The sequence below is a fragment of the Pichia kudriavzevii genome, chromosome 1 (assembly GCF_003054445.1).
Source record: "Pichia kudriavzevii chromosome 1, complete sequence".
NCBI lineage: Eukaryota > Fungi > Ascomycota > Pichiomycetes > Pichiales > Pichiaceae > Pichia > Pichia kudriavzevii.
The window spans coordinates 1,400,680-1,428,508 of record NC_042506.1 but is presented as its reverse complement, the minus strand read 5'-3'; the positions used below and the strand labels follow the sequence as shown (position 1 = coordinate 1,428,508).

The following is a 27,829-nucleotide window of genomic DNA, read 5'->3' as shown; positions in this document are numbered from 1 at the left end:
CAAAACTAGTGGCAAAGAAAGGGCTCAAATCTACATTGAAACTTTGTTTGAAAAAAAAAGACGTGGATGCGATAAATCGTATTTACTTATTTTCCGTAGCTTTTTCTTTTGTTGTTGTTTCTCTTGGGGATTTTAAATCAATATTTTTAGCATGTGATTGCATGTTTTTTAAACTTTTCTATACAGCGCTATTTATTGCCACTATAGGTAATTTGGACAGAAACTAAACAGAATCTTACAACTGAAGCTCCGGTAGCCCTTCAAGAAACGCCAAAGCACGCTGTTGGTCAGCACGGAAAGACAATAGCATTTCTTCTGCCTTTTCCCTAACAAGCCCCACGGCTTGCTCCTCCTGGAGTTCCATCCACTCACGGATGGTCAGCTTCAACTGGCTAGGAGGTATTGCTGCAACAAACTCGGTTAGCGTACCATCGAGGTCCTCTGCTAGAAGGTTGTACGGAACATCTACAACCTCCTTGACATATTTCACAGCCTCTGATACATCTCTGTAAATGCTATGGTACTTCTGTGTACTGAGTTGTTCCCAGTCGCCTTTCGGCACCTCTTGGAGATTTCCATCTAGTCTTTCCCTTTCATACGCTTCCTTCTTTGTAACATCATCGGTAGATGGACGCACCAAACGTTCCTTATTTAATTCTCCCGTAGATTCCCTGCGTTTATTTATAATGGCTTCAGCCTGCGGAGTTTTCATCGCACTATTTCTTTCGACGTCTGGGAATATCCTACTAGGAGGGAGATCGGGAAATTTGAGCTCTTGGACAGAGTTCATGTAAGGAGTGCTTTGGTTGCCCATTAAAATGTCAGCTCCAAATTCAAGCTTTTCCTGAGGTGTCTTTTCCTTTCTTACATTTTGCACCTGAGGAATGGATTCCTTGCGCATCAGCTTATCTAGTTCTTCATAGGAATATACCTTGGCAGTGGGTTCATCACCTTCCGGAGATACCCTCGCACTCTTCCGTAACAGGGTAGGTGATAACTCATGCCTACTCGATTCGTTGACGTCGTCAGTTACATTAGCTTTTGCTGCTCTGCTGCTTCTAGCTGGCTTAGGCGGAGGAACAAACATGTTGTCAACTAATATTTCATCCTCAGAGAGATTCAAGCTTCGGGCCTGATCTGCTTGTGTTGGTATTTCGGAAGTTTCTTTATGCTCAATATTTCTGGAGATGTCTTCCATATCTAATTGGTTGTTCTTCGGTTCTAGATCAATTTTAGCATCGTTAGAATTAGAAGTTACAGATGAATGACGAAGGTGCTCAACAGAGCCCCTTTCAAATAAATCATTATTCAGCTCCGGCAACCTCTCAGATGGACTGTCAACTTCTTCAGAATTTTCGGCCATAATTTGATCTACATGCAAAGTTAGCTCATCTTTACCGCTATGTTCCGACTTCACTTGGATATTTGCTTTATTTTGTGCTCCCTTGAATCTCTTCCCTTTGTCTGGAATCGCCAGCAAGTCACCATCATCATGCTCAGCTTCAACTGAACGTGTCCTTTTCTTTGATCTTGATTTGGATTTAGATTTCAGTTTAGATTTGACTTTTTTGTGTTTCGATTTTCCTTTCACCTTCACCTTTTCATTACTTTTCTCAAGCTCTTCTTCTATTTTGATATTAACACCCTTTCTTTCGGGTTCCCTGATTATGATATTTTCAGTTTTCTCCGCGGTTCTTTCATTTTGCAGGGCTGCTATTTTCATTTTGAGTAGGTTCAATTCTGCCTCCAACTTCTCAACTCTGCTGGCTTCTTTGCTTGTCAGAATTTCCCGAAGATTCTGGTTGTTTTCGACTCTCTCAGTTTCAACATTATTCTCGTGTCTATTATTAATGTTTTCTTCAACGTTTGAGCCACTTTCAAAATTGACATTTCCATTAAAGTTTTCACTCTCATCTGCTTTTCTTATAGACTTATTTTCATTTGCAGCAAGTTTTGATGTTTCAGAATCGTTTTGGTCGTGATCATAATCAATGGAAATAAATCTAGCATCAGTATTTTTCTTACCTTCTAAAATCTTTTCTGTAAACTTTGAATTAGCAACTATAAACACAGTACTTCGATCTAAAAGACCATTTGATAATTCTTCATTGTTTACTATGTTTGTAGAAGGTACTAAATCAGCTTGTTCCAAATGAATTTCACCCGGTGGTATCTCAATATCCTGATTAAGTCCAGAACTACCAATATTATCTTTTTGTTCATTATGATCAGCCTGATGTTCAGTTCCAGTTGTTTCCATGTGATCATTATCCTCATGCACATGCAAACTCGTGTCTTCTTCAAGCTGACGTAAATCTTCCCCGCTCTGATTTACCAAGTCAGAGTTAAGTTTTGGATAATCATTCATGTTATCTTCGCCATTGGAATTTGTAAATCCCTTGCGTTCATTTCCAGCATTTTCATTTGTATCTTCTACTTCATAGCCTGCATTAGTCTCTATACATTCCTCCTGTGCATTTTCAGGCATACAGACTTTACCAGATGCAAAATCATCATTCTCATAGATAGGAGCCTCGTCAACTTCTTCGGATATCGGCTCAACATTGGACATAAGCTTTTCTTTTTCTTCCTTTTCCTTTTTACGCTTTCTTCTATTGGCACTAAAATAAGACGCACCTGTATCATTCTCCGACTCTGCATCCATTTCAGTGAAAAATTGACTTAATTCTGAAGACTTCATACTGGGTATATCTACCATTTGATCTGGTTGGTTTGATTGTGGATTTGACAAAAACTCCTCGACTTCATCAACATCTACTATTTCAACAGGTAAGGCAGTGGTAGTAGTAGTATCAGTAGTTGTTATGGATACAATGGAATGCTCATTGGACTGTGCATTATTACCTGGTATCATATTATCTTCATGAATTTCGTCAGCGGGTTCGTCAGTAGGTTCTTCATCACAATTGTTCTCGAAATCAGGCATTTCGTTTAATGTCTCATGTATAGATACTCGAGCTGACACTTCCGGATTTTGTTTGTAGGATGTTTCTCTTTCAGCATTGCTGTCGTCATTTATTTCATGGATTTTTCCTTGTGCACTCTCTTCCTTAGCCCTTTCAGCTTCATTTCTTTCTTGCTCTAGAATTCTTTTATAGTTGAAGACCCAACATGAGGGATTCGATTCTTTGTGTGCTTCAACAGGGTCATCATGTTCTTCCCATTGTTCCATGCTCATTCCGCAATATAAACACACTACCCTATCATTGGGGATACCATCCTTTTCATCTGAGGGATCATAATAAAGACCCGATTCTATCATTCTATTAACATCAGGATATTGATGTTTCCAGGTATTGAATGTGCTTAGCCTCAACTTTCGACCAGACTCTATGGACGGTATTCCAAAATCCTTGTCGTCTCTCCAAGAATTGTGAACTTCATTGATAGAGCTTCTGAACGCACAAATCTTGGAATAAGGACAGGAAGGTGAGCTATCGAGGTGATACTGTATAATATCCACATTTAACGGTATAGCATGCTCAATTCGTTGGTTACATGACGAGCATGTTATGGCATACTTTTGTCTAATTGATTTAGGGGTGTAATAAAACCCAACTTGGGCAAGTCTTTGTGGTGTTTGAATCATCACCGTTTTTTTATCACTCCCCAAATACGCCTGTAAATCTTGTGGTATTTGTGATCGAGGTGCTCTCTTTGAATACGTTATAGGTTCATCATTGTGTATATGTGGTTGTATGAACGAATTAAGACGTGTCGTGTATGAGCAGGGTGTTTCCAAGTGCGATATGGTTTCTTTTTTATCTGAACCTTTATTCATCTTTGAGCTCCTAGTCCTTCGTCTCATTGGCTCAGGCATCTTCACCATATGTATAGGGGGAGGGCGTTATCTATACCGGAGAGTTATCAAGGTTGGATGCTTCTTCAATTACTTGGAAAAGGTAAACATGAAAGTGAAAATCACGAGAAATGAGAAATATGAAAAATTGAATACGGCTCAAGAAAAAAGCTGAAAACGAACATGAGCATCAAGTTTGACAAATTGATTATTGTGTACATAATTTTAGTAAGCATTTGTTAGCTACAGCACATCCAATAACTGAGCAACAGCACAAACAAGAGCAATACAAAATGAGCATACCACCTAAACCGGTACTTGCTTCGACCTCAGTGTCCTCAACGTCTACATCAACTCCGGTCAACATGCCAAATATTCCCAAAGTCCCAACAATCAACAGTAATACAGGGAAATCTGACCAAGTAGCTTCACTGACGACGCCACAGGGGATGATACCGACAAATAATACCGGTATGCCGATGAATTTTATGAACTTTCCAATGAATATGCCAGGAATGCCATCCATACAAGGATTACCAGGAGTTTCACAGATGCCAATGATGAATATGCCACAAATGAACATGCCTAACATGCCTACTATGCCTAACATGCCTAACATGCCTAACATGCCTACTATGCCTAACATTGGTATACAGATGCCAAATATTCAAGACAATGTAGATAAAAGTGACCCTCTCAATAACTTTGATCCAACGATAGTTATGAAACAAAACCAATTAATTCAACAGGTAAATGCAAAAGCTGCAAACAGAACACACTTTGCATTTGAACCGTTCTTGAACAAAGAGTACAATTTTGGTTTGGACCCTGATAGGCCGACATGTGAGTACTGGATACAATCCAATGGAACTTCTTGTCCCTTGGGGAGTGAGTGTCCATTAAAACATCCCTCCAAGGGGTTTAAAAATAAGATAGTCTGTAAGTATTGGTTACGTGGACTTTGTAAAATGGGTGACAATTGTGACTTTTTGCACGAATATAACCTATCTAGGATGCCCGAGTGTGCATACTATGCAGCTACAGGTGTCTGTACACAGGGACCGGAATGTGTTTACTCCCATGTTGACGCTAAAAGCAAGATACCAGAATGTTGGAATTACACTAATATGGGTTTCTGTCCGGATGGGCCAAAGTGTTCAAAGAGACATATCAAAAGAGAAATGTGTGAGAATTATCTCACCGGCTTCTGTCCCAAGGGTAAGAGCTGTGACAAGGCGCATCCACAGTTCAAGCTTGCTTTGGTACACGGTAGTTTCAAGATTGTCAGTGATGAGGAAATCATAGCCAAGAGACTTAAAAATAAGGCGGATTATGAAGCTAAGTTGAGGTTAGAAAGGGATTTGCTAGGCATCAAACACGAAGACGTTGAAAATAAGGAGTCAGAATCTAGAAACATTGAAGAGAATGGACAAGCAGGTGAAAATAGCCAGGAAACAGAAAACCCATCCAATGAGTCCTCCACTCCACAGACAATCTCAGTTTGATAGAGGTATTACAGCGAGTTATCCTTTCATTCAAGAGTAAAAACATAAATACATAAATTTATATTCATATAAATGTCTTTACAAGACGAAAGTTATCTTTTCTACGTTTACCTATCAAACCAATCTTTTTTTTCTTTTATAATTTAGAAATCATAATCGTCGTCCTCTTTATATTGGAACCCCATTCCAAACAAAACGAAGCTCAGATACACCAAGAAACCGCCGGTTAAACTGAGCAAGAAACTTCCACGTGGAATTATCAAATTTCTCCACAAGACAATGGGTAGAAAAGTGCCGCTTGAAACAAGCATACCTGTGAGGAACTTCATGAACGACTCAAAGTTAGTAACGGGGTCTGCACCATCTAAATCCGGATATCCGCTATAGTACATTGAAGAGTTAGCAACACATCCGGCTATTGCGTTTGGAATTGGAGCTATCAAAAATAGGAAAATGACGTAAAGTGGATAGTAGGTATCATAGAGTGCACATGAAAGCACTATATTTAAAAATCCCAGTGCTAGAAGTAAAGATAGAGCTAGTAGTTTGGTCAATGGCGTTGTTCTTGGCATTGATGGAGGATTGGGGTATTGACGTGACATAAAAGAGTATCAGCCCTGATAGAGTAAGGCCGTACCAACATAAATTTCATAGGCTTCGTGTGGATCTCTAAATTTTATTTCCTCCATTTTAATCTATATCAGTATATTTCAGTCTGTTTTTAATTCCGTTAGTTGATTTTATGTTTTCTTAATCTAGACAGTTACAAAGCAAAGGTAAGGAAGAACAACCAGTTCATTACTCAATCATTAAGTTATGTCAATCTATATAAATTAGCCAAGCGTGGTTTTATGCTGCTTTCGCAGGGTTCTCATATCTGGTGGAATTTCAATGTTGAGCTCTTTACGCAACTCATCAACGTCCTTGTCCATGACTTTCTCCCAATAAACATTGATGAGGTTTGTTTTGCAATGGTATGCGTTTTTGAAGGCCCACGGATAGTAGACATTGAAGAGTCTCTCTCTTTCGGATGGCTTCTTGACGTTCCAAGGGGCAAATAAAGCACCCAATCCGCCGAATGGGATACCAATGTTCAAGTATTCAAAGAGTTTCAAGGCGATTTCCCCCTCACGCCAAACGGGCAATCCTAGTAAAGCATGGTAAAAGTCATGACATTGACGATATCTTTGGAAAACAAAAGCCAGTTCTTCATCATCGATAAATCTCACATCCACTCTCTCGTCTGGAGAACAGTGTTCCCTGACCAGCCAATTGTAGTACGTTTTTCCAAAGGAGTTGTCTGGATACGACTTTAACTTCTCTAGGTTCAAATACTCCGACGTGATGTATGGGCGATCCTTCAAAATCTGTCTTCCCACGGCATCGTTTAACATGTCCGACCGTAGCCTCTTTAAAAACCCCTCTGTCGCACTAGTTTCTCCCAAAGCAACAATAAACTCGTTCCTCTCTGGATGTAAGAAGGAACCAATGGAAGAGCCAAGAAAGAGGAGGGCCCTTTCATAGCAAAAGAGAGGAACATGGTTCGGATATAGTTTCTGAGGCCTTTGGAAATGTTTAGAAATTATCCGACCTCTTGATCTTTCCAACTCTTCCAACTCCAGATCATTTTTGCTCTTTTTTACATGAACTTCGTTTCTCTCCATCTTGTTAGCCAATTCAATCGATGGTGCTACTGCCCCATAGACGACAGATGATAGGGTGAACAAAGCCGATTTAATGAACGTGCGCTGGAATTGTAGCCGTGTCGACCTACCCAGAGTATGTGAATGATACGAGAACATTATCTAACTAATATGTTGTTGTTTGTGATTTTCATTAGAGAATCTACAACTAGTTCTACAGTCTTGGTTTTCTATATATACCTTGTGATTTTTTATAAACTACCATAAATGGTGTGAGAAAAAACAAAAAGAGGTAGATGGAGAAGAAAAAAAAAAACAGAGGAAATAGCCGATAAGCGAGACAACAAATAGGCGAAATAGGCGAAATTCCAGTCTGTCCTTTATTTTCTCTCTTTTTCTTTCTGCTGGTAAATTTTTTACACGCTTCTAAGAGATGCGGTTGATGGAGATAACCAAGAAGAAGAAGAAGGAGAAGAAGAAGAAGAAGAAGAAGGTATTTGTACATACGGCTGTTATTAGGTTAATCTTTGTCGTTGTCTTTGTCGTTGTTGTTGTCCTCGTCTTCTTCGTTACGATGTCTTCCTCCTTGGAAGAATTGACGGCATAGAGAGGCCAGTTTCTCTGGGGAAACGGTAGAGACGTCAAGTCTATCATTGAGGAGTCCGTCAAGGCCTACTTTTATGCCCATCCGTTTCCCATTGACAAAGGCAACGATTGTGGGGAGGGTTTTTATTCTGAGTTTTGTTGACAAGAAGGGTGACTTTTCGGCATTGATAATGTAGACTGTGTAAGAGCCATCACTATTTTCAATAGTTTCCTTGAGTGCGTGCGTCAAATAGATGCTAGACTGGAAAGTTTCGTTGACAAAAACTACGAGGTATTTTGACGTGCTGTGAGAGACCCGATCCAACAGCTGCCGTTCACTCTCTGGGAAGACGAGGTTGTTTGCGAGGTTGTTACGTCTCTGAATTTCGGAGTGGAGTTCTTGAATCTTTTGTGATTTGTAGTAATCAAAAGTCCCATCCTGATCGAGCTCTGCCTCCAACTTTTCAAAGAGCTCATCGTCACTGTCTCCGTCACCATAAGACATCTCCGTTTGCAATGTCTTGTCTTTTTCAGAGAGAGAGAAAGAGAGAAATGTGATTGATTGATTGATTGATAGTTTGTTTATATTTTGAGAAGTTTGTACGTGTTGATGAAAAACTTACAACACGCACCTCAAGTCATATACTCAAAATTATACAGTCTACTAGAGAGACAATGGCTGTTGTTTTACATAGAGAACTAGTTCACCAGGATGTCAGCCAAGCAGATCAAGCAGGCGGCGGTGAAACCAATACCAAGGACCTCTGTGTCTGGCTCCACGTTTCCCGTACGTCGCTCGACAAAGAAAGATGAAATAGACTATCTTAGGAACTTATCAAGAACGCTCCATGTTTCCAACTCAAGTAAAGGGGACCTACCGCAATTGACTTTTTCCAACGAACTCGATGTGAAATTGTATGCGCTTTTTTCATTGCTAGTGAAGAATTTTGTGCAGACATGGTATGTAGGGCTAGGATTTGATAAGGAGGAGGAATTTATTGGGGAGTTGGTATTTTTGTTTTCTCATGTATGTCGAAAGATTCAAGAACGAATCAGTAGTCGACGAGATGAGATTGTCACTAGTCTGTTTGTTGATCTACCGTATGTGCTAGAGAAGCATTTTCGGAGTGTCTATGAGAGCATGCGTGACTGTGAGGAAGATGAGAGTTGGGGAGATGTGTGGATGAGGAAGTTCAGCGATGGGTTAATCGAGGAGGAGATGGTTGATTACAGACGGATCTTAGTGGATGAGATAGTCAAGGTATTGTTCCCCGATGAGGCAGTCCAGAGTGGCATTACCAGACGATTTTTGGATGGGTTGATTGAAGGTGTTATTTTGAGGAATGTCATTGAGAGTTTCAGTGAGCCGTTTGTTATTTGGGAGATATTGGGGAAGATTTCCATCAAGATGCAAGAGTGTGGGAAGGGCACGACAAATGAAGATGAGGCAGAGCATGCGACGGAGCAAGATCACACTCAGGGGAAGAAGACGGAGCAAGAACATGTTCGTGAGGGGGAGAGGTACCACTATTCTCTCCTTCATCGAATACTGAACGTGTTTATTATTGATGAGAGATACCAGATGGATAGTGGAAAGTGGCTACGGTACTGTGATTTTGTACCGCTGATGAGTCTGATGAATTTTGTCACTTGTTGGGACACCCGATTCCCTATTTTAGTGTCTATATTCCAAGTGACATTACAGTTGTTAATGCGCATCACCATTACGAGGAAGTTCGTCAATGGATGTCTCAAGCGGTTGATTTTTGCCATTGTCAACGAAGAGTGTATAGGGTCACTAGTTGACAGTATGCGGGGGATGATGTTTCCTCGAGATGAATATTTTGAGATGAAACCAAGGTACGTGCCTACGAGTGAGAAGGAGCTGGAGAAAGTGTATCAGGAGAATCTCAAGTTAATTACTGAATGGCTAACCAATGGGGGGTTTAGTTCGTCCGTTATATTTGGCCGTAGTGGTGCTGTCTATGAGAAGGCGCACAAGGTCATGGAGACGTTCCGACACCGGGAGGTGAACCTTGTCCTGCTACAGCGAGTTGTTGATCTGTTAGTATTAATGCTATTACCCGAGCTGGCATAGATGACAAGCCATAGAAAACAATAGACAACAACGTCTCTACACTTTGAGCTGCATGGAACTCTTCTATAGCCTACAACAACAACACTTGTCAGGTGTTTAGAACTTTTCAAAAAAGAAAAACAAAAAAAAAAAACAGGGGGTGTCTTTTCTCCTGTTTAGGGAAAACACAACAGAATTAGCCGCGCTGCTAGAAATTGCCCGATTTGGCGAGAACAGATGCCTTATTAGAGAGCTGTTTATGAGGGGAAAGGGGGAAAGGGGGGAAAAACAAAAACAGTCTATAAAGAGTGTTAATAGCCGTTGTTAGCCGTTGCTTAGCCGTTGTTTTTGTTTCCGTTTCCGGTTTTTTCTTTTTTTTCTTTTTTTTCTTTTTTTCAGCTTGAATGGAAAAGGAGAAAAAAAAAAATCCACTTTGTAAAAAGAAATTCAACAAAAAAGAGACCAAAAAATTTTTCTTTTTTTTTTTTTTTTCTCGGTAATTTTTATTTTTAATTTTCTTCAACTCGAATTTCTCATGAATTTGCACTTTCCATTAGAAACGAACAATACACGACAGACGCTTTGAGTCAGAGACAATTCAACCTGCAAACTTAAACACTAATACAGAAGTTACTCGTATATATATATATATATATATACACACCCACCCACACATCCCTACTGTCTTTGTTGCAATCACAATCATCACCACCACCTGATAGAGATACACACACGCACGCCAAGGCGATTTTATTAGACACTATGGACTCGCCCTCTATTTGGGAAATCTATGACTCTGCAAAGAAGATCATTCCTCTCTACGACCGCATGCAAAACCGAGCTACTCGCAGAGAATCACTCTCCATCCAGGGGAACAGGACATCCAGACACACTGAGATGAAGGCTACAGACGATCTCAGCACGCTTTTTGAAGCGCCCGGGTTTATGTACAACAACCCCAGTGATATACTTTCAGTGGACCTTCTCTCGCCGCTTTCGTCTTCCCCGGGGAACTTCTCTCTTCCAAGGGGGGTGTCTGCGGTCTCCAGTGGCGGTAAGCAGACCGCCGCTGTTGGAGAAGCGATAGAAAAGAGCGCCAACAACTCGGTCAAGGCGGACAAGTACAACGATAGTGGGAATAATGCCTGCAGTCTGCGACAGGGGAATGCCATCATCACTCCAACGTCCTCCGAGGACAGTCCGAGTTCGAACCTTGTGCGAAAACAAGCCACTTCCAACAGAGGGGATACCAAAATGGAGTTGGACGAGAACTCTCTTGCCTTTACCGACTTTGTCGGCATGGAATATGACGAACTTCTCGATATTGACATTATTGGCGAACTGCAAAAGATTCAGGATGAGGAGAACAGAAAGGCAACACAATGTAAATTGTCTCCTTCAACTTCCCTGGTGGATACACCTCCTACATCATCGACAAGAGACTCTCCTCGTTCTTTAGATAGAGGCCAAGTTTCTATTAATCCTTTGGACATAAAAATAAAACCTAATACAGCGATTTGCACCAACAGACAAGACACTATTTCTTGCTCGAGTACGCTGGTCAAACCCATCTCTGCTCCTCAACCAAACAAACTCCAGACAGAGGCAAGGTCCAAGATATCCTCCTCGGTGCCGGCCAAAGACACCGCTAAGACACTCACCACTTGTAACAACTGTGGAACATCCAAAACCCCACTATGGAGGAAAGATCCTAACGGGAACATTCTCTGCAATGCATGCGGTTTGTTTCTTAAACTGCACGGTACCATGCGCCCACTGTCTCTTAAAACAGATGTCATCAAAAAGAGAAACTCAAAGAGACAGTCCCTTTCAGCTCAAGGTGATAAGTACAAGAACATCTCTCCCTACGCGTGCACCCCAGCGGCCCAAAAGAACAACTCTCCAAATTCATATATTCACTACTCTCAGAGTTTCCCGAACAACCCTTCCAATGCCTTCATATCTGCAACATCGGCAAGCTCTCCCTTCAATCATGCCCTCTTGTCAAAACACTCCTCATCAACGTCAATATCCTCTCTCTCGCAGCCACAGCAGCAACAACAACTCCAGCAGTCAGCATCGTCACCGCTGTCACAATCCCTATCACAGCGATCCAAGAACGTTCCTATTTTGCCAAAACCAATATCGCCGTCTCCACAAGTACAAACACAATCTTTGGGGTTCACGGCAGGCTCGTTCCCATCACAGCCACAGGACATTCCACAATTCAAGAGACGAAAGTCCAAACTCAACCTGTCTTCACAACCCTCATCACCAATGACGTCTTACTCTCCTTCGGCACAATCGCCAATGTCGTCGCTGAGAAACAGCTCCGTCTCTTCAGCATCTGGAATGTATCAGGATATACATTCAAAAAGAGGCGCCTCGTACAACCACATCAATACAGACATTGGCTTGAGTCATTCCCCCGTGCAGCAATCCCTGGGGAAGCCTTCCAACTTCAGTAACTTGTCTGCCGCTATAAGGACCAACAAGTCGAGTCTGAACAAGGTCGCCACACCGAAAAGCTCTGCAGGTACACCTACGGGAACTACAACAGGCCCGTCATTGACAAACAATACTCGGAAACAGCCTCCAGCAACGGCTCCCACTATTTCCACCGCTGCCGTCACTGACAACTGCACGGTGAAACACAACGCCGTAACCGAGGAAATGGGCGATGTGTCCATGAAGGACTTGGACTGGTTGAAGTTCGACATTTGATTATATAGCATCCTCTTACCAACTAATACTACATCACTCTCCTTAATGTTTAATCTACTTTATAGTATACACTAAAACCAACCGAAAAGAGGTCGACGCGTCGCCACTAAGAAGCAAAATTCCTTATTGAGGAAGAAAAGAGACAACTTTTGGTGATGTGAGAATTACCCACACACGTACGTAATCTCTGTAGACCGCATATTTTTTTCTGTGTGACATGAATTTCAAGTGAGCTCTCCAAGATGGTCTTTCTACCTCTTCCTTTTTTTTTTCTTTTTGGAGCTGTCTCAGATTAGTTCCACCAGTGCAACTCCACACGATGCATCGGGGAAGAGGCGGCTACAGAGGCGGCCGTGGTGGATACAGCAATGCAAACTCCAACATGCAGAGAGCTAACGAATATGCAAACCAGAACATGATCAGCGTGGAAATTCAAGGCTGGAACAATGCTCCACCGCAAGATGTGGTCAACTTCTTATCACGGAAGGTCCGTATTGGTGTTCAGAACGCAACTCCAGATGCAACTGGTAGGATATTGGTTGGTCAGGTGAGAACTATGAAGGAGGCAAACGAATTGGTGAAATGTTCCGGAATGAAGTTTGCAGGAGGGACCTTGCTAATACGGATTGCCGATGATTTGGGCGTGGCAAACAACAGCAGCAATCCGACTTCGAGGGTCAACACAATAGAGCTTTTGAAGGGGTTCTTGATGAGCAGGTATGATCCCTCGATCAAGATGTTGAACTTACAAAGCGTGAACCAAGATCAAACCTTGGTAAGTAATGGTTTGTTTTCCAATGCAAACACGTCTTCTAAATTCTTCCCTGCCTTGATGAAGGTTGCAGAGAAGGAAAAACTGGAAGTAGAATCCGTCAATTTGAGCGGGAACAATATTGACGATCATTCCAGGTGGTTACATGAATTGTCGTTGAGTTTCCCCAACATCAAAAATATTGCATTGCCAAATAACAACATCAAAAGAATTGACTTTTTTGATAAACTAAAGAACAAATTTAACATGCTAAGGGAGTTGATTATTGTGGGTAACCCTTTGGCCCAAGATATGGGCGCAATACAGAAACTCATATCATTTTTCCCTCGTTTGGTGATGATCGATGGTAACCAGGTCAGGGATGAATCAAAGTTGGAAAAGATTCTTTCCTTTCCTATAAAATCGGTTAATATGTTTTTCGAAAATGGCGACTTGTCCAAAATAGCCACAAATTTTTTAGCCTCATACTTCAATTTTTGGGATAGCAATAGAATGGAACTGATGCCATTATATTCACCACAATCTAAATTTTCCTATCAATGCGATTCTTCTGTGATAACTGATTTCTCTGCAAACTCTTCAACAGATTTATGGAATAATTACACTCCACATTCAAGAAATTTGAAGAAAATCTCAAATGAGAAGACCAGAAACTCCAGGGTGTCTATTGGGCCAGAAATGATACTACAAGCATTTTCTTGCCTTCCCAAGTCGAAGCATAGTCTCACATCTGATCCTGATAGCTATGCAATAGAAACAGTTTCGTTTCCTTCCTTGAACGGTATGATGATCACAATCCATGGTGATTTTGAAGAAGTGGCTCAAGCAGATCAACAATTCCCTGAGTCTAATTCACAATCAAATAATCGAGGTTACGGGAAAAATAGATATGGAAATCGTAATAATTATAGTTCCAGAAAAGGTATTTTGGAAAAGAGAGGTTTTGATAGAGTTTTTGTTGTTGTTCCAGGCCCAAGTGGTAATTTCATAGTTGCATCAGACATGTTGTGTGTCAAACAGTACTCAGATAAAAAACCATGGATGGCTGGTAAATCTACTCTTAATCCTATATCGTTGCCTACCACCCAAACAAACATTCCAGCTCCCGTCGTTAACAATGGATCAGTTAATACATGTATCTCTGCACCACTCCCGGGAAGTGCGTCTATGCAACTCCCTCCTGATGTGGAAAGCAGGTTGAATCCACTCCAAAAAGAATTGGTGATCAAAGTCCAACAGGAAACCAGGTTAAAGTTGGAGTTCGTGCTGATGCTTTGTGAACAATCAAACTGGGATTATAACACAGCCGGCCAAAATTTTGTGAATAGTAAAGGTCAGATCCCACCAGACGCTTACCTTTAGCAGTGGGAGGAATGTAAAGTTGTATAAGTAGTTAACAATCTTATAATGGGTTATATATTTGATGATATATTATAGGGCAATCAAAATAGAACTTACATGCCCTGTTTTAGTTTCAAGCCAAGTCTAATGTTTTACGATGTAAGTGACGAATTTGTTTTAGTGGCCACCCAAAACACCCCAAGCAGAATCTTTGCTATGATTCCGACATTTACGCAGCAGTTACTGTGGTACAATAAAAAGGCAATAAGGTACCAAATCTCAGAAAAGCAGATATTCGAGCTGCCCATTTCAGCAGAAACTAAAGCATCGCAGTTGCTGTGTCTTTTTGTAACTCATAAGTCTGCAAATAACAACAGAGACACTTTATTTGACATGAGTTTAAAGGATGTGGGGATGTCTGTAGTTTATAACTATGATGATATTGACAAAAAAAGTATTTCGTCAAAGTGGTCTACTATTTGAACCTCAAGTTATGATTCCGATGCAGCATTCGAAACGACAGCTATTCTTGGTGTTAGAGAAAAAATGACTCTTTAAACTACGGTGATTTTGATCATCTTTGTTTTTCTTCTCTTCTTTTACTCTATAGACAAATATAGCATAATAGGGAACATTATATAAACTAACAAAGATAGCGCCATCAACTGAAGTAGGCGCTACACATATAGTTTGCAACGTTGAAACCAGAGAGGGAAAGCACTAGCCATGCAGCAACAAATCCAATGATTGGAGAAAGAAGATATTCAGTTTTCTGCAAAAATGGCAAGGCATTATAACCGTAAAATGTGATGAGAAAGTAATATGATAATGCAAAAAAGTAGAGAGTATTACCAACCAAGGTTGATAAGAAATTGTTCATTCTAAGCAAAGGCAAACAAAAGAACTGAACAAAATAGAGGCATAACCAGATCATTAAATATGCATTACAATGGATATCAAAGCAGTAGGACCATTCAAGGATTGAATCAAAGACAAAATATTTGCTCAAGAAGTTGGAATTGTTTGGATCGTACATACTTCTTGCATCTGGCTGCACGAAAAATTTATTGGCCAATACCCATCCGATGGTTGCAATGACCAATCCGAAAAGGAGGAAATCCACAATGACCATGTATAAAATCAGCTTCAGTACTCCCAAAATGCCAGTGGTGTACATCAACCCCCAGAAAACTGCAGATATAGACAACAGAAACCCTAGAATGAGAACAAAGCTGGGATCATCCCTGGCCCATTTGTTCTTGGTTTGTTTTTGATAGTACAAGGCCTTATAGACTCTTTTAGGGTTCTGTATCAAATTCATCATCTCCCAAAATGCAGTCTCAAAATCTAACGAGCCGAAAACCATCATTCGACGGAAATATTTGGGAACGGTGAACCTGTGATTAAAGTTTTCTCGTATCTTTCTCATTCGACTACGGTGACTTGATCGTTGTGCATATGTCGACACTGAAGGAATCGTACTCTGTGACTCGATAGATCCAGTAACGGAGTGTGTTTCATTGAAATGGCGAGGCTGGCCAATAATATCATCTGACGTAAGAGGCAGAATGGGATTGCTGTATTCGGAGTTTCTGGACATTCTCTCTGTTTCCAATCGGTTGTTCTCTGCAATGGGTCCTCTTGCAAACCAATGTCAAACAATTGCTGTTGTACGTTATTGGAAAAAGGACAAAAAGGGACGGAAATGCGAAAATAAAAGCTAGTTTAAAAATGTGGCAATAATTTGTGCATCCTCGCCAATGCTGGTGATAGCACTTGACAAATTTCAGTTCTTAATCCTATCTATTTGTAAGCCAAGAGGTTAACCAGCCTTATCTACCTGGCGAATAATTTTAGCTGTTTTCTCTTCATTCCTAAGCCTATTAGACCGCCATTGCGAGATATGTTTCATTTTGACCTTACAAACTTTCAACCAATAGAAAGTTTGGGCCTGAACTCATATCTTTTCCAAGGGGGGTTTGATATCAGTTCTGAAAATGTCCGGATAAACTCATTGCTGAACAATAACCAAACTTTCCCTGTTTTTCAATGTGGTTGCCACGATGCAGAGGGCTATACATTGGTTACAGACCTGGGCGATCCATCCCCATGTTTAATCAACGGTGTCTTTCTGAATGCTTTACTGTTGTATTTCATCATTCATGGTTCTTATACAATTAAACAACTAAGGAAGTCCAAGAATATTTCTTCAAAAGCCAATGCAATGTTTATATTTAAACTACTCCTAATTTCTTGTCAGTTGGTCTTGCAGCTTGCTATTTTCTACGTAACTACAAAGTCCGTTTCGGGTGAAGCATACTATAGTGATAGTATTTGGATATCTACATTGGCTGCCTTAGTGGCAGTTCCAATTGCATTCCTTTTGTCTTATATCGAGTTCTTTAAGAGCTATGTTGCTCAGACTCCATTGATTATTTTCTGGCTCTTCAATTCGATCATAGGCCTTTTCCGTATTGTCAACATCACTCTCAGAAAGCAATCTGCCTTTGAGGTGTTTGCAGTTTCGTCATTTGTCACCAACTCCTTACTAATCTTAATCCTTGAACTCTCGTTTGCACCTAAGTTGAACGTTGATCCATTGGAAAAGGTCAGTATCTACGACTACTCCAATTTTTTTTCGAGAATTTCATTCGCCTGGATGACACCATTGATGCAGAAGGGATATCAAAAGTTTTTACTTCAATCTGATTTACCTCCTCTGCCAAAGTTTTTGAAAACAGAGGTCTTGTCCAACAGTTTGGAAGATCAGTGGAATGTGCAACTGAACAAAGGGAAACCATCTCTATTTTGGGCGCTTGCAAAAGCTTTTGGTAGGCCATTCCTTGCAGGAGGTTGTTTCAAGGTAATCCAGGATTGTATTGCCTTCACACAACCCCAGTTATTGAAAAACTTGATTCTTTTTGTTAACGATTATTATAATGACCCCACTACACCAATAACTAGGGGGTTTATGATTGTTGCTGCCATGTTTGGTTTGTCAGTTTTGCAGACTGCTTCCCTACATCAATATTTTGAAAGAGTATTTGACACTGGTATCAAGGTAAAGTCTTCATTGACATCATTGGTTTACCAAAAGTCTCTGAGGTTATCCGTCGAGGCGAAAAGTGAAAAGAGTACAGGTGATATTGTCAATTTGATGTCGGTTGACACTCAAAGGTTACAAGATTTGTGCCAGAATTTACAGCTTATTTGGTCGGGGCCTTTCCAAATCATTCTTTGTTTGACCTCGCTATACTCATTAGTGGGTAATGCTATGTGGTTTGGTGTGATGATTCTCTTAGTTACTATTCCACTGAACACCCAGGTTTTTAAAATCCAGAAGAACTTACAAAAGACCCAGATGGTTATTAAAGACGAAAGAACAGGTCTCATCTCAGAAATCTTGAATAACATCAAATCCTTGAAATTGTATGCATGGGAAAATCCCTACATGGAGAAATTGACATATGTTAGGAATGAAAAGGAATTGAAGAATTTGAGAAAAATAGGTATTTTCCAAGCCGGTAATCAATTCATCTTTAACTCAACACCATTTATGGTCAGTTGTTCAACATTTGCGTTGTTTATTATTTTGTATCCAGGAGTTCCATTGTCTACCGATTTGGTCTTTACAGCATTGGCTTTGTTCAACTTGCTAGGATTTCCATTAGTTACCTTACCATGGACAATCGGTAATATCATTGAGTCTCAAGTTGCTGTCAAGAGGTTAACTGATTTCTTAACTGCGGACGAAATTGAAGATGATGCCGTTACGAGATACCCTCCAGTTAGACAGAGTGGTGCTGAAGCTGTTAGAATCGAAAATGCTGATTTCTTATGGTCTAGAGACCCATACAAGACTGCTTTGACAGGAGTCAACTATAGCGCACAAAAGGGCAAACTGAATTGTATTTTGGGCAAAGTCGGTTCTGGTAAATCTGCAATAATTCAGGCTTTGTTAGGTAGCTTACACAGAACTAAAGGATCAGCATCTATTGCGGGAAGTGTTGCTTACGTTCCTCAAACTGCATGGATTATGAACGGGACAATCAAGGATAACATTTTATTTGGCTGCAAGTACGATCCCGTATTCTATGAAAAGACATTAAATGCTTGTGCTTTGCTACCTGATCTAAAGATTTTGGCTGATGGTGATGCTACCCAAGTTGGAGAAAAAGGTATTAGTTTATCAGGTGGACAAAAGGCAAGACTATCGTTAGCACGTGCAGTCTACGCTAGGGCTGATGTTTATTTAATGGACGATGTTTTGAGTGCCGTTGATGAACATGTTGGTAAACATATCTCTAAGAATGTTTTAGGTCCACATGGTTTATTGAAAAATAAGTGCAGAATATTAGCAACTAATAGTATGGCTGTTCTAAAGTATTCAGATCATTTGACACTGATGTCTGGTGGTAAGATTACCGAAGAAGGCACTTATTATGACATTATTGCACGTAAGGGAGACTCGGAGCTCTCCAATGTTATCAGAGATTACGGTAGAAAAGACCAGGACGATGACACTATTATCAAGTCAGCAACTGGCTCAACAGTTGTACCGGAATCTGCTAATCTTTCAGAAGAGATGCATACCAGCAGCTCTGCAACTTTACTCGATAGTGTGAAGAACCACGAAGAGGCAGAAGATCGTAAGGCAGAACCTGAGGATTTTGTTGCTGGTATCATAGAGCAGGAGAAAATGCAGTCTCAATCAGGAAGAGATGAGAAGCATGAACAAGGTAAAGTTGATTGGAATGTTTATATCACATATGCAAAGGCTTGTGGTATTGGCCATGTGATTATTTTGATTGTGTTCATTGTAATTGCAATGTCCTTATCTGTTACTTCGAATATTTGGTTGAAACACTGGTCCGAAATCAATACAGCCATTGGAGAAAATCCTGATCCATGGTACTATTTGGGTATTTATTTCTTGTTCTGCATTTCTGCCGTATTCTTTACCATGTTCCAATCCTTGACCCAATGGTTATTATGTTCTATTTCTGGCTCTAAATACTTGCATCAAATCATGCTAAGCTCAGTTTTAAGAGCACCGATGCAGTTCTTTGAGACCACGCCAATTGGTAGAATCCTGAACAGGTTTTCTAATGATATTTACAAAATTGATGAAACTTTGTTTAGAGTTTTTTCAATGTTCTTCAACAACACTATCAAAGTCAGTTTCACTATTTTGGTTATTATTTATTCTACTTGGCAGTTTATCTTCTTTGTTATTCCTATGTTTTTCATATACAGGTACTATCAGAAATACTATCTATACACATCAAGAGAATTGAAGAGATTAGAATCAGTTTCTAGGTCTCCTATCTTTGCACATTTCCAGGAAACATTGACCGGTGTCTCGATAATCAAGGCTTATGACCAAGTGAAGAGATTTACATTTTTGAATCAGCATAAGATGGATGTTAATATGAGTGCCTATCATCCTTCCGTGACTGCAAATAGATGGTTGGCTGTGAGATTAGAGCTTTTGGGTTCATTTATAATTCTTGGCTCATCCGGTCTATTGATTCTAACTTTGAAGTCCGGACATGTTACTCCAGGTTTAGTTGGTCTTTCTGTTTCTTATGCACTACAGGTCACGCAGTCACTTAATTGGATTGTCAGAATGACCGTTGACATCGAGTCGAACATTGTTTCGGTAGAGAGAGTTATGGAGTATGCAACACTACCTCATGAAGCTCCAGCTGTTATTGAAGATAAAAGACCAGCAGCTAATTGGCCATTCAACGGTGAAATTGAATTTAAAAACTATTCGACTAGGTATAGAGAGGACCTCGATTTAGTTCTCAAAAATATCAATCTATCGATCAAGGATAAGGAGAAAATTGGTATTGTTGGTCGGACCGGTGCAGGTAAATCTTCATTAACATTGGCTATTTTCCGTATCATTGAAGCGGTCGAGGGTCATATTGAAATTGATGATGTTGACACTAGTAAAATAGGACTTCTTGATTTGAGGTCAAAGTTGTCCATCATCCCCCAGGATTCACAGATCTTCAAAGGCACCATTAGATCCAATTTGGATCCTGTGGAGCAGTATTCTGATGAAGAGCTATGGGATGCATTGAAGCTGTCACACCTAGACAAACATGTTCAACAGATGTATGATGAATATGATAGCAAGGAAGAAATTGGATTTAATGGACTACTTGTTCCAATTTCTGAAGGCGGTTCCAATTTGTCTGCTGGTCAAAGGCAGTTAATGTGTCTTGCTAGAGCATTGGTGAAGAAGAACTGTAAAGTTTTGATTTTGGACGAAGCAACTGCAAATGTTGATGTCCACACTGATTCCATTGTACAACAGACTATCAGATCTGCATTTGCAGATAGAACTATTTTGACAATTGCTCATAGACTAAACACCATTATTGACAGTGACAGAATCATTGTTTTAGAACAGGGCAGAGTCAAGGAATTTGACACTCCAACGAATCTCTTGAAGAAAAAGGATTCCCTTTTTTACTCACTCTGTAAAGAAGGTGGTTTGGTCACCAGTGACAGCCAATGACCGGCTTAACAGTTAGGCCCTTATTTATTTTTATTTGTGTACTGTGACCCCTTATTTATGTTATAAATAAAGTTATGAGCTTACTCATGTGTAAATTTCTAAGGTTTTAACAGACCCTTGGTATACGTCGCCTGAGTACATGTTCTTGAGAAAAAAAAAAGGCATATAATAGGTATAAGTTTTTATAAATAATAGAATAAATATGTTTATGTATCTGTAGATGCTTCTTTTTGTCATGGTGATCCGTATCTTCATCTTCCCATGGTTCTACTTGTTGCGTTTTAGAAAAAAGCTTGTTATACCAGCTACAACTGCAATTCCCGTACTTATAATTGCAAATCCTATCAAACTGTCCTTGGCAATTTCATTATCAATCATCTTTTTCAATGCAACGGCATGCGGATTATCAGGCTGATGTAGGAGCAGGGTATCTATGTATCTCGTTGCCTCTCTGTACTCTTTGATTTTGAAACAGGCAAGAGCCAGGTAGTAAATAAACTCTGTCCTTCTACTTGGAACCTCCTTGAAGATCTCCGCCATGATATTTATCCCACTCTTTACATCCTGTGTGTCCTTGGATTTGATTAATCCCCATGCAAAGTTAAACTGGCTCTGGACAGTTGCTATTGGTTGTTCTGCTTCGACCTGAGCCTCGAGAATGGCCAATTGTTCCTCGCTGAGAGGAATGAAAACCTCTTTCGGATCAGGGAACGTGCTGAATTTCTCCTGTGACATGTGTTTCCTTTCCAACTGTGTAGGTCGTGTTCTACCTGAGTATGGTTTCCACAGTAGGTGAAATGGAAAGCTGTTCTTCTCCAGAATATAAATCAACTTCCACGGCCAAGCACTGGGCTTTTTCGAACATGGAGGCGATTTTCGCACTTTGCTACGATTCTCTTCACCGTTGAAAAGCCGAATATTCAAATAATATTCTTATCTTCAAATAAGGGCATGCTTATCTTTTTGTCTCATTTCACGTGTGTACCTTTAATTGCCTTGGGCTTATTTGGAACTACTTTGTATAAGATCGTCTTACAAAATGTCTTCCCTGAAAAAAACTCCTCAAAGACAAGTCACTAGACTTATGGCTGCTAGTGCCCAATGTGCAGAATATTCCACACTCTATGGTAAGTGTGTTGCAAAGAACTATCAACATATGTCTAAAGATGCATGCTTGCAAGAATTCCTTCAGCTTAAGAAGTGTGTCCAACAGCACTTGAAACGAAAGCTTTGATGTTTGAATTGCTATTTTGTCTAATAATCGAAGTGGTCTCTCAGTTAAGGGGGTTTCAGATTAAGAAACGCAAGTTCGAAACAAGACATAGGTTATTTTATGCATTTATACTTACAAAGGTACGGTTGGGATCTAAATACCCGTTTTCTAAAACCTTAATATATTCGAACATATATCACTATATATAGATCGTTCTATTCAAACCAACTTCTTAAATTCCTTTCTCAATTTCTTGAATCTCTTGTTACTTCCACCCCGCTTGGTAAACCTCTTCACAAATCTCGAGAGTCTGCTGAACACATACTTGTTGCTCAGCTCTAACATAACATAGTTCACAATTGCGCCCGTGAACAATCCAAATTTGACCTCGAAACTCAACCAAGTCAAGTCCATTAAGTTTCCAAACCAAGAATTAACATCAATACACATCAATATGAGTGAAACAAAAATCGTACCAACAATAGTCATAATAAAAGGAATATTGTTCACAACTGGCTCCCTATATGGAGGGCCTACTGTTAACATCAACGCAACAAGAATATATTGGAATGTGCTGTAGAAAAACAAAACAGTGTTATCCGTGCTACTCACCTCATCATCATTACCAGGAATAGGTTTGATGTACCAGGGGTATTTTGCGTTTTTCACCCAGTACCACACTGCAAGCTGCCCAATAAATATTAGCATGATATTGCCTACCAATGAAACAATAATTTTCGGAGATATCAAATTGGCTGTTGGCTTTTTCTTCACTACTTTGTCATATGGTTTTGCCCATGACATGAAGATAGCAATGGGAATAATTAGCATCAAATCGATGTACAAGAATTGGAAATCACCTAAGTTAGAACCCTCCTTGTACAAGATCGAAACAGAAATGAATTGAATTGCTGAATAAAGTGACATATATTGGAAACAAGAAAAACTTGTTACTAAAGAGGCCCTTCCTTCCTTAATAACATCCAAAACACAGGAAATCTCAAAAATACGAGACGTAAACGGTGCAGCAACTGATGCTTCCGCCTCACTTAAGGAGATACCAATATCAGCAGCCTTCAATGCACCACAATCATTTGCACCATCTCCACAGAATCCCACGGTGTAATCCAATTTCTGTAGTTGATTGACTAATTCGTGTTTCTCATCTGGTGACATTCTTGCAAATATGGAACTTCTCATCAATATATTTTCAAGGTAATCTTGCTTGTCATCTAGCTCTGTTAAAATATATTTGAAGACATCACCAGTTACAGCTAGACAATAATTATCATCTTCATGAATACCTAACGGTGCCAGTGTGGTTCTATCCAACTCCATATCTGGATTATCTACTTCAGTCCAAATTATAGGTGGGATACCTTTTGCTTGGACGTTCTCCTCAACACTTGTTTCTTCTGCTTGTTCTTCAAAACACTCGTAATCAAAAGTAGGAATATAAACCCTTGCAGAACCTTTGATAATCGAGCATTCCCGACCAACGCTAACGGCAGTTAAAATATTATCACCTGTACACATGATAGTCCTTATAGCCGCATCATGCAATTGAGAAATGGTACTAGTCGTAGATTCTTTCAACTTGTTCTCAAATACAATAAATCCAATAAATTCAAGATCAGATTCTACATTTTCTCTTGTTAGTTGCCCAATAAATGATAGGTCAGTAGCAGGGATCCTCTTCGGATGTTTCAAACTTTTGGTTGCGCAAGCAATAATCCTAAAACCATTGTGTGTATAATGATAAAGTAATTCATTATAATTTTCAGGAATGGTTTCTGGCAAACAGATCGTTTCAATAACCTCGGGTGCCCCCTTAACAAAAACCTCGAGCTTATCTGTTTCACCAATTGAGTTAACAGATGACTTGACACATATAGTCGACATCCTTCTCAATTTCGAGATAAACTCAAATTCTTTCAGCTGCACATAAAAGTCGTCATCTTCATTGTTCTGAAATAAAATAGGAGAGGATGAAGTTAGCAAATGCCTTGAATTGATAAATTTACTCAGTGTCACACTTTCACTTGGATCTTCAATCATATTCCATTTTGTGAATGAAAACATATTCTCATCTAATGGATCACCAACAGGAATATCATTGATTAGCTTTAAAGAATGGCATGTTAACATGGCTGTGAATATCTTTTGGGCATTTGGAATTTCACAGTTCTTGATATCTATATTCTTTTCCAATTCACTAAACTCATGCTCTTTCCTATCTCTTTTAGGGCTTGATATATGTATACCCATAATATCCAACCCTTCTTCGGTCAACGTACCCGTTTTGTCAAAGCACATGACATCTAACTTACCACCAACGTTTACACGCATAGGTGCAATACAGAAGATATTCTTTTGTTTCAGTCTGTTTAGAGCAAAGTTGGTACCAATCGTTAAAGTTGCGGGCAATGCAGGTGGAACAACAATGGTAATGAGGTCAAGGGCACGCAGAATAATAATATCCCAACCCAATCCTAACTTTATAAAATTTATTGTTGAAATAATAAAGCCAAAACCTGCAATCATAGTCATGAATCCAATATACTTGAAAGAATCCTCATAAAATTTGAATCCTACTGGTTTCGGAAACAAAATAGATCTAATCAAAGCACCCTTGGTTGTGTTAAAGCCAGTTCTGATAACTAAAGCAGTTGCAGGTTCGTTTCCGCCATCTTCGTCAGACTGTCCGTATCTTACTCTTATAATCTTAGTACCGTTGTAGAGATACGATTTTGCAAATTGACTTGAAAACTTTGTGCTATTAAACTCAAGCTCTAGCTCTTTTACCAATTCAGGTGTAATCGCAATTTTTGAAACAGGAACAGATTCCCCTGTTAACATAGCCTCATTTACGATACAATCACCTGTTAGCAAGATAGAATCACATGGTAAAACTTGTAGAGAAGGATCGGAAATTTCATAGATATCACCAGGAACCAAATCATCAGAAGTAACCTCTTTCCAAAAGCCACTTCTCCAAACTCTCACTTCACATTGAAACCTGGACATGTCTCTCATTCTTTCCATAGTTGATCGCGTTTCAATGAGAGATTCCGTAACTGATAAAATGGAGATCATGAAAATACAGAAGGCATAATAATAATAATTGTCAGCAAGCCATAGAAATATTGAGAATATCTGAAAGACGTAGAAAGGATGTAAAACCTCATCAATCAATAACGTGGTTATACCCTTTTCCTTTATTCCAATCACATTTTCGCCAAAGATCATCTTACGCAACTTATAGTTAGTTTCTGTGATCCCGTCTTTAATATCCGGATAATGGCACCATTTTTCATCAATCCAATTGTTGGGTAATTTGAATAAATCATCAATTGGATCATAGAACAACTTCATATACCTATATTCAAATGAAATCAAAATAGGGACAATCGGATCAACATCGTCAATAGTGTACGCTTTGCTTGCACCTGTGTTAGAAGACTTGATGTCAACTATTTCTTCGCTACCTTCATTGTCGACATTTTCATCATTCATTTTTTTAGGGGGTAAGTATGTACTCATGTTCCTATTGTACCATTTCCGGTCAACAGAAGGCATCTCCAGAGAGCCAAATTCATCTTCAATGACCAACCATTCTGCTTTAGCTAAAGGCACCTGATGACCCATCATCTTAATTCTGTACTTGGGTATCCATCTGCAAAGTAAAGCAAAGGATCCAAACGTGCATATACAGATAAAATTGTAGATAAATAACTTGATCCATGTAGTCTGATATCCCGCAATACCAACAACTAAATCTTCTTCAGCTATATAGAACCGCTGACTTTGGTTAATAGCCGGGAATTTTTTGAAGAATTTATCGTGTAATTTGATGGACTCACGTTCCTTTGTAGTTTTCTCCCATTCTTGCTTTGTTATCATGTCTTCGTATTGTTCATCTTCCTCGTATATGTGAAGTTCTTGCTCTTCATTTTCAATTAGTGCACGTTCCGCATCACCTCTGAAAAATTCACTATACGGGTTGTCTTCGGTACTTCCATAGGAGTCTGAGCTTTCATCATTATCGTACAATTTTGTATGAGAGTCTGCAGTTGATACTCTATCGGCATTACTTGTATGTACAGAGTAATTATTAATTGAGTAGTCGTCTGCAAACGAATTCCAATTTGTATCGTAGTCAACCTTAGTGTTTTCATGATAATCATCATTACTTGTAAATCTCGCAATTGATGAGACACCCTTGGCAGCTTCGATATCTTGGGGTTTGAAAAACTTGAAGTTTGAACGCTCGAGAAAGTCAGTCGCCTCAGATTCATATCCTTCCAATAAATCAATATCTGATTCATTATGAACCAGACGCAAATCTTCATTGTTCTTAAACGTGACATGATGACTCTCATTGTCGTCTATATCACTATGATCCAGAACAAGATGGTCTATGCCGTTCTCCTGGGCACTTTGACTTGACAGATGTGGTGATCGAAAGTGATTATGATGATGAAATGAAGATATCGAACTAGGTATAACGTTCGATGCAGCCCCTGAGAACATTTCAGTTTCATTGACATCAACATGTGTAGGCCCATAATGGTTCAAAACCGATGCTGCCCGGGATAGTGATCCTTGCCGTGAATGTGATCGTGACCTTGACCTTGACCTTGACCTTGAAAGTGAGCGGTTCGTACTTACCGAATCACGATGCCTTGATATTGAATTTCTACCAATCGTCATAGGCTCAATGGTATTGGAATTACAATTGTCTTTCATTTTCTGATGATGCGCATCACTGTTCCTCTGGTTAGGCTTAACCGATTTTGGCATATCTACCTGTGTAAGTCTATATGTATTTTCTGTGCCGTGCTTATACAAGAGAATGTTCAATCTGTTAATGCCTTCATTTGTAAACGTTACTATGGAAGAGAATGCAGCATAATTTCAAATGAGGAACCCACTTGAAGAACGTGCTCAAAATTTTATCTAATCGCGGCAAAAATTGCCTTTTCTGGAGAAGAAACAATATGTTCTTGGAAAGAGTACAGAAGTACATAAAAAGTACACAAACACACACAAGAGTGAAACAAAAACAACTTGATAAAATAAAAACCCCTGGGGAAGAAAAACCCAAAATACGAACCAAATAAAAAATTTCCATAGTAGAATGTCTGGAATAAAATACACTGAAGTACCAGACTACTGCAGACAAAATTCAACCCAATAAGTTGAAAATGGAAATGTAAAGCATGAAAAAATTTCTTCCTCTAAATTGTGGAGAGTGTGTGACTAAGTGACTGTGATAGATGCCTACCAATTGTTGCTTCCAAAAAAAAAAAAAAAAAAAAAAACTAAAAAAAAAAGACAAAAAAATAAAAAAGGGTAGTGAAGTTAAACCATTCTTTATTAAGAAACATCCACTTCACACCGCTTAAACAAAAAAATCTTTGGAAAGTGAAACTGTGTTTCTTTGAAGAGAAAAAAGGCATAAAACCTGCCTAATATAGAAAAATAAAAATAAAACAAAAATAAAATAAAATAAAAATGGATATAACAAAAATAAAATAAAAAGACATTAATGGGTAGAACAAGCAAAACACATTAATATTGAAAAAAAAAAGCGGTAGGGCAACAGTCCAACCTA

The 27,829-nt window shown here is 39.4% G+C and overlaps 12 protein-coding genes across 12 annotated transcripts; 5 read left to right on the top strand and 7 right to left on the bottom strand.

Moving 5' to 3' along the window:
- Window positions 1-235: 235 nt before the first annotated feature.
- Window positions 236-3,850, bottom strand: C5L36_0A06540 (uncharacterized protein; the record flags this gene model as incomplete). Its single annotated transcript, XM_029463677.1, has 1 exon — window positions 236-3,850. The coding sequence occupies one exon, from the start codon at window positions 3,848-3,850 to the stop codon at window positions 236-238; it is 3,615 nt and encodes a 1,204-aa protein (XP_029319537.1).
- Window positions 3,851-4,113: 263 nt separating this feature from the next.
- On the top strand, window positions 4,114-5,325 carry C5L36_0A06530 (uncharacterized protein; the record flags this gene model as incomplete). The annotated part of the gene is made up of 1 exon (XM_029463676.1): window positions 4,114-5,325. The coding sequence occupies one exon, from the start codon at window positions 4,114-4,116 to the stop codon at window positions 5,323-5,325; it is 1,212 nt and encodes a 403-aa protein (XP_029319536.1).
- Window positions 5,326-5,468: 143 nt separating this feature from the next.
- On the bottom strand, window positions 5,469-5,927 carry C5L36_0A06520 (uncharacterized protein; the record flags this gene model as incomplete). Its single annotated transcript, XM_029463675.1, has 1 exon — window positions 5,469-5,927. One exon carries the CDS (start codon window positions 5,925-5,927, stop codon window positions 5,469-5,471), a length of 459 nt encoding a protein of 152 aa, XP_029319535.1.
- Window positions 5,928-6,158: 231 nt separating this feature from the next.
- Window positions 6,159-7,127, bottom strand: C5L36_0A06510 (uncharacterized protein; the record flags this gene model as incomplete). The annotated part of the gene is made up of 1 exon (XM_029463674.1): window positions 6,159-7,127. One exon carries the CDS (start codon window positions 7,125-7,127, stop codon window positions 6,159-6,161), a length of 969 nt encoding a protein of 322 aa, XP_029319534.1.
- Window positions 7,128-7,488: 361 nt separating this feature from the next.
- Window positions 7,489-8,058, bottom strand: C5L36_0A06500 (uncharacterized protein; the record flags this gene model as incomplete). The annotated part of the gene is made up of 1 exon (XM_029463673.1): window positions 7,489-8,058. The coding sequence occupies one exon, from the start codon at window positions 8,056-8,058 to the stop codon at window positions 7,489-7,491; it is 570 nt and encodes a 189-aa protein (XP_029319533.1).
- Window positions 8,059-8,265: 207 nt separating this feature from the next.
- On the top strand, window positions 8,266-9,651 carry C5L36_0A06490 (uncharacterized protein; the record flags this gene model as incomplete). The annotated part of the gene is made up of 1 exon (XM_029463672.1): window positions 8,266-9,651. The coding sequence occupies one exon, from the start codon at window positions 8,266-8,268 to the stop codon at window positions 9,649-9,651; it is 1,386 nt and encodes a 461-aa protein (XP_029319532.1).
- Window positions 9,652-10,392: 741 nt separating this feature from the next.
- C5L36_0A06480 (uncharacterized protein) lies at window positions 10,393-12,354 on the top strand (the record flags this gene model as incomplete). The annotated part of the gene is made up of 1 exon (XM_029463671.1): window positions 10,393-12,354. The coding sequence occupies one exon, from the start codon at window positions 10,393-10,395 to the stop codon at window positions 12,352-12,354; it is 1,962 nt and encodes a 653-aa protein (XP_029319531.1).
- Window positions 12,355-12,673: 319 nt separating this feature from the next.
- Window positions 12,674-14,488, top strand: C5L36_0A06470 (uncharacterized protein; the record flags this gene model as incomplete). Its single annotated transcript, XM_029463670.1, has 1 exon — window positions 12,674-14,488. The coding sequence occupies one exon, from the start codon at window positions 12,674-12,676 to the stop codon at window positions 14,486-14,488; it is 1,815 nt and encodes a 604-aa protein (XP_029319530.1).
- A 640-nt stretch (window positions 14,489-15,128) lies between these two features.
- C5L36_0A06460 (uncharacterized protein) lies at window positions 15,129-16,067 on the bottom strand (the record flags this gene model as incomplete). Its single annotated transcript, XM_029463669.1, has 1 exon — window positions 15,129-16,067. The coding sequence occupies one exon, from the start codon at window positions 16,065-16,067 to the stop codon at window positions 15,129-15,131; it is 939 nt and encodes a 312-aa protein (XP_029319529.1).
- A 303-nt stretch (window positions 16,068-16,370) lies between these two features.
- On the top strand, window positions 16,371-20,999 carry C5L36_0A06450 (uncharacterized protein; the record flags this gene model as incomplete). The annotated part of the gene is made up of 1 exon (XM_029463668.1): window positions 16,371-20,999. One exon carries the CDS (start codon window positions 16,371-16,373, stop codon window positions 20,997-20,999), a length of 4,629 nt encoding a protein of 1,542 aa, XP_029319528.1.
- A 267-nt stretch (window positions 21,000-21,266) lies between these two features.
- On the bottom strand, window positions 21,267-21,734 carry C5L36_0A06440 (uncharacterized protein; the record flags this gene model as incomplete). The annotated part of the gene is made up of 1 exon (XM_029463667.1): window positions 21,267-21,734. The coding sequence occupies one exon, from the start codon at window positions 21,732-21,734 to the stop codon at window positions 21,267-21,269; it is 468 nt and encodes a 155-aa protein (XP_029319527.1).
- Window positions 21,735-22,431: 697 nt separating this feature from the next.
- On the bottom strand, window positions 22,432-27,015 carry C5L36_0A06430 (uncharacterized protein; the record flags this gene model as incomplete). The annotated part of the gene is made up of 1 exon (XM_029463666.1): window positions 22,432-27,015. The coding sequence occupies one exon, from the start codon at window positions 27,013-27,015 to the stop codon at window positions 22,432-22,434; it is 4,584 nt and encodes a 1,527-aa protein (XP_029319526.1).
- Between the last annotated feature and the right edge of the window lie 814 nt (window positions 27,016-27,829).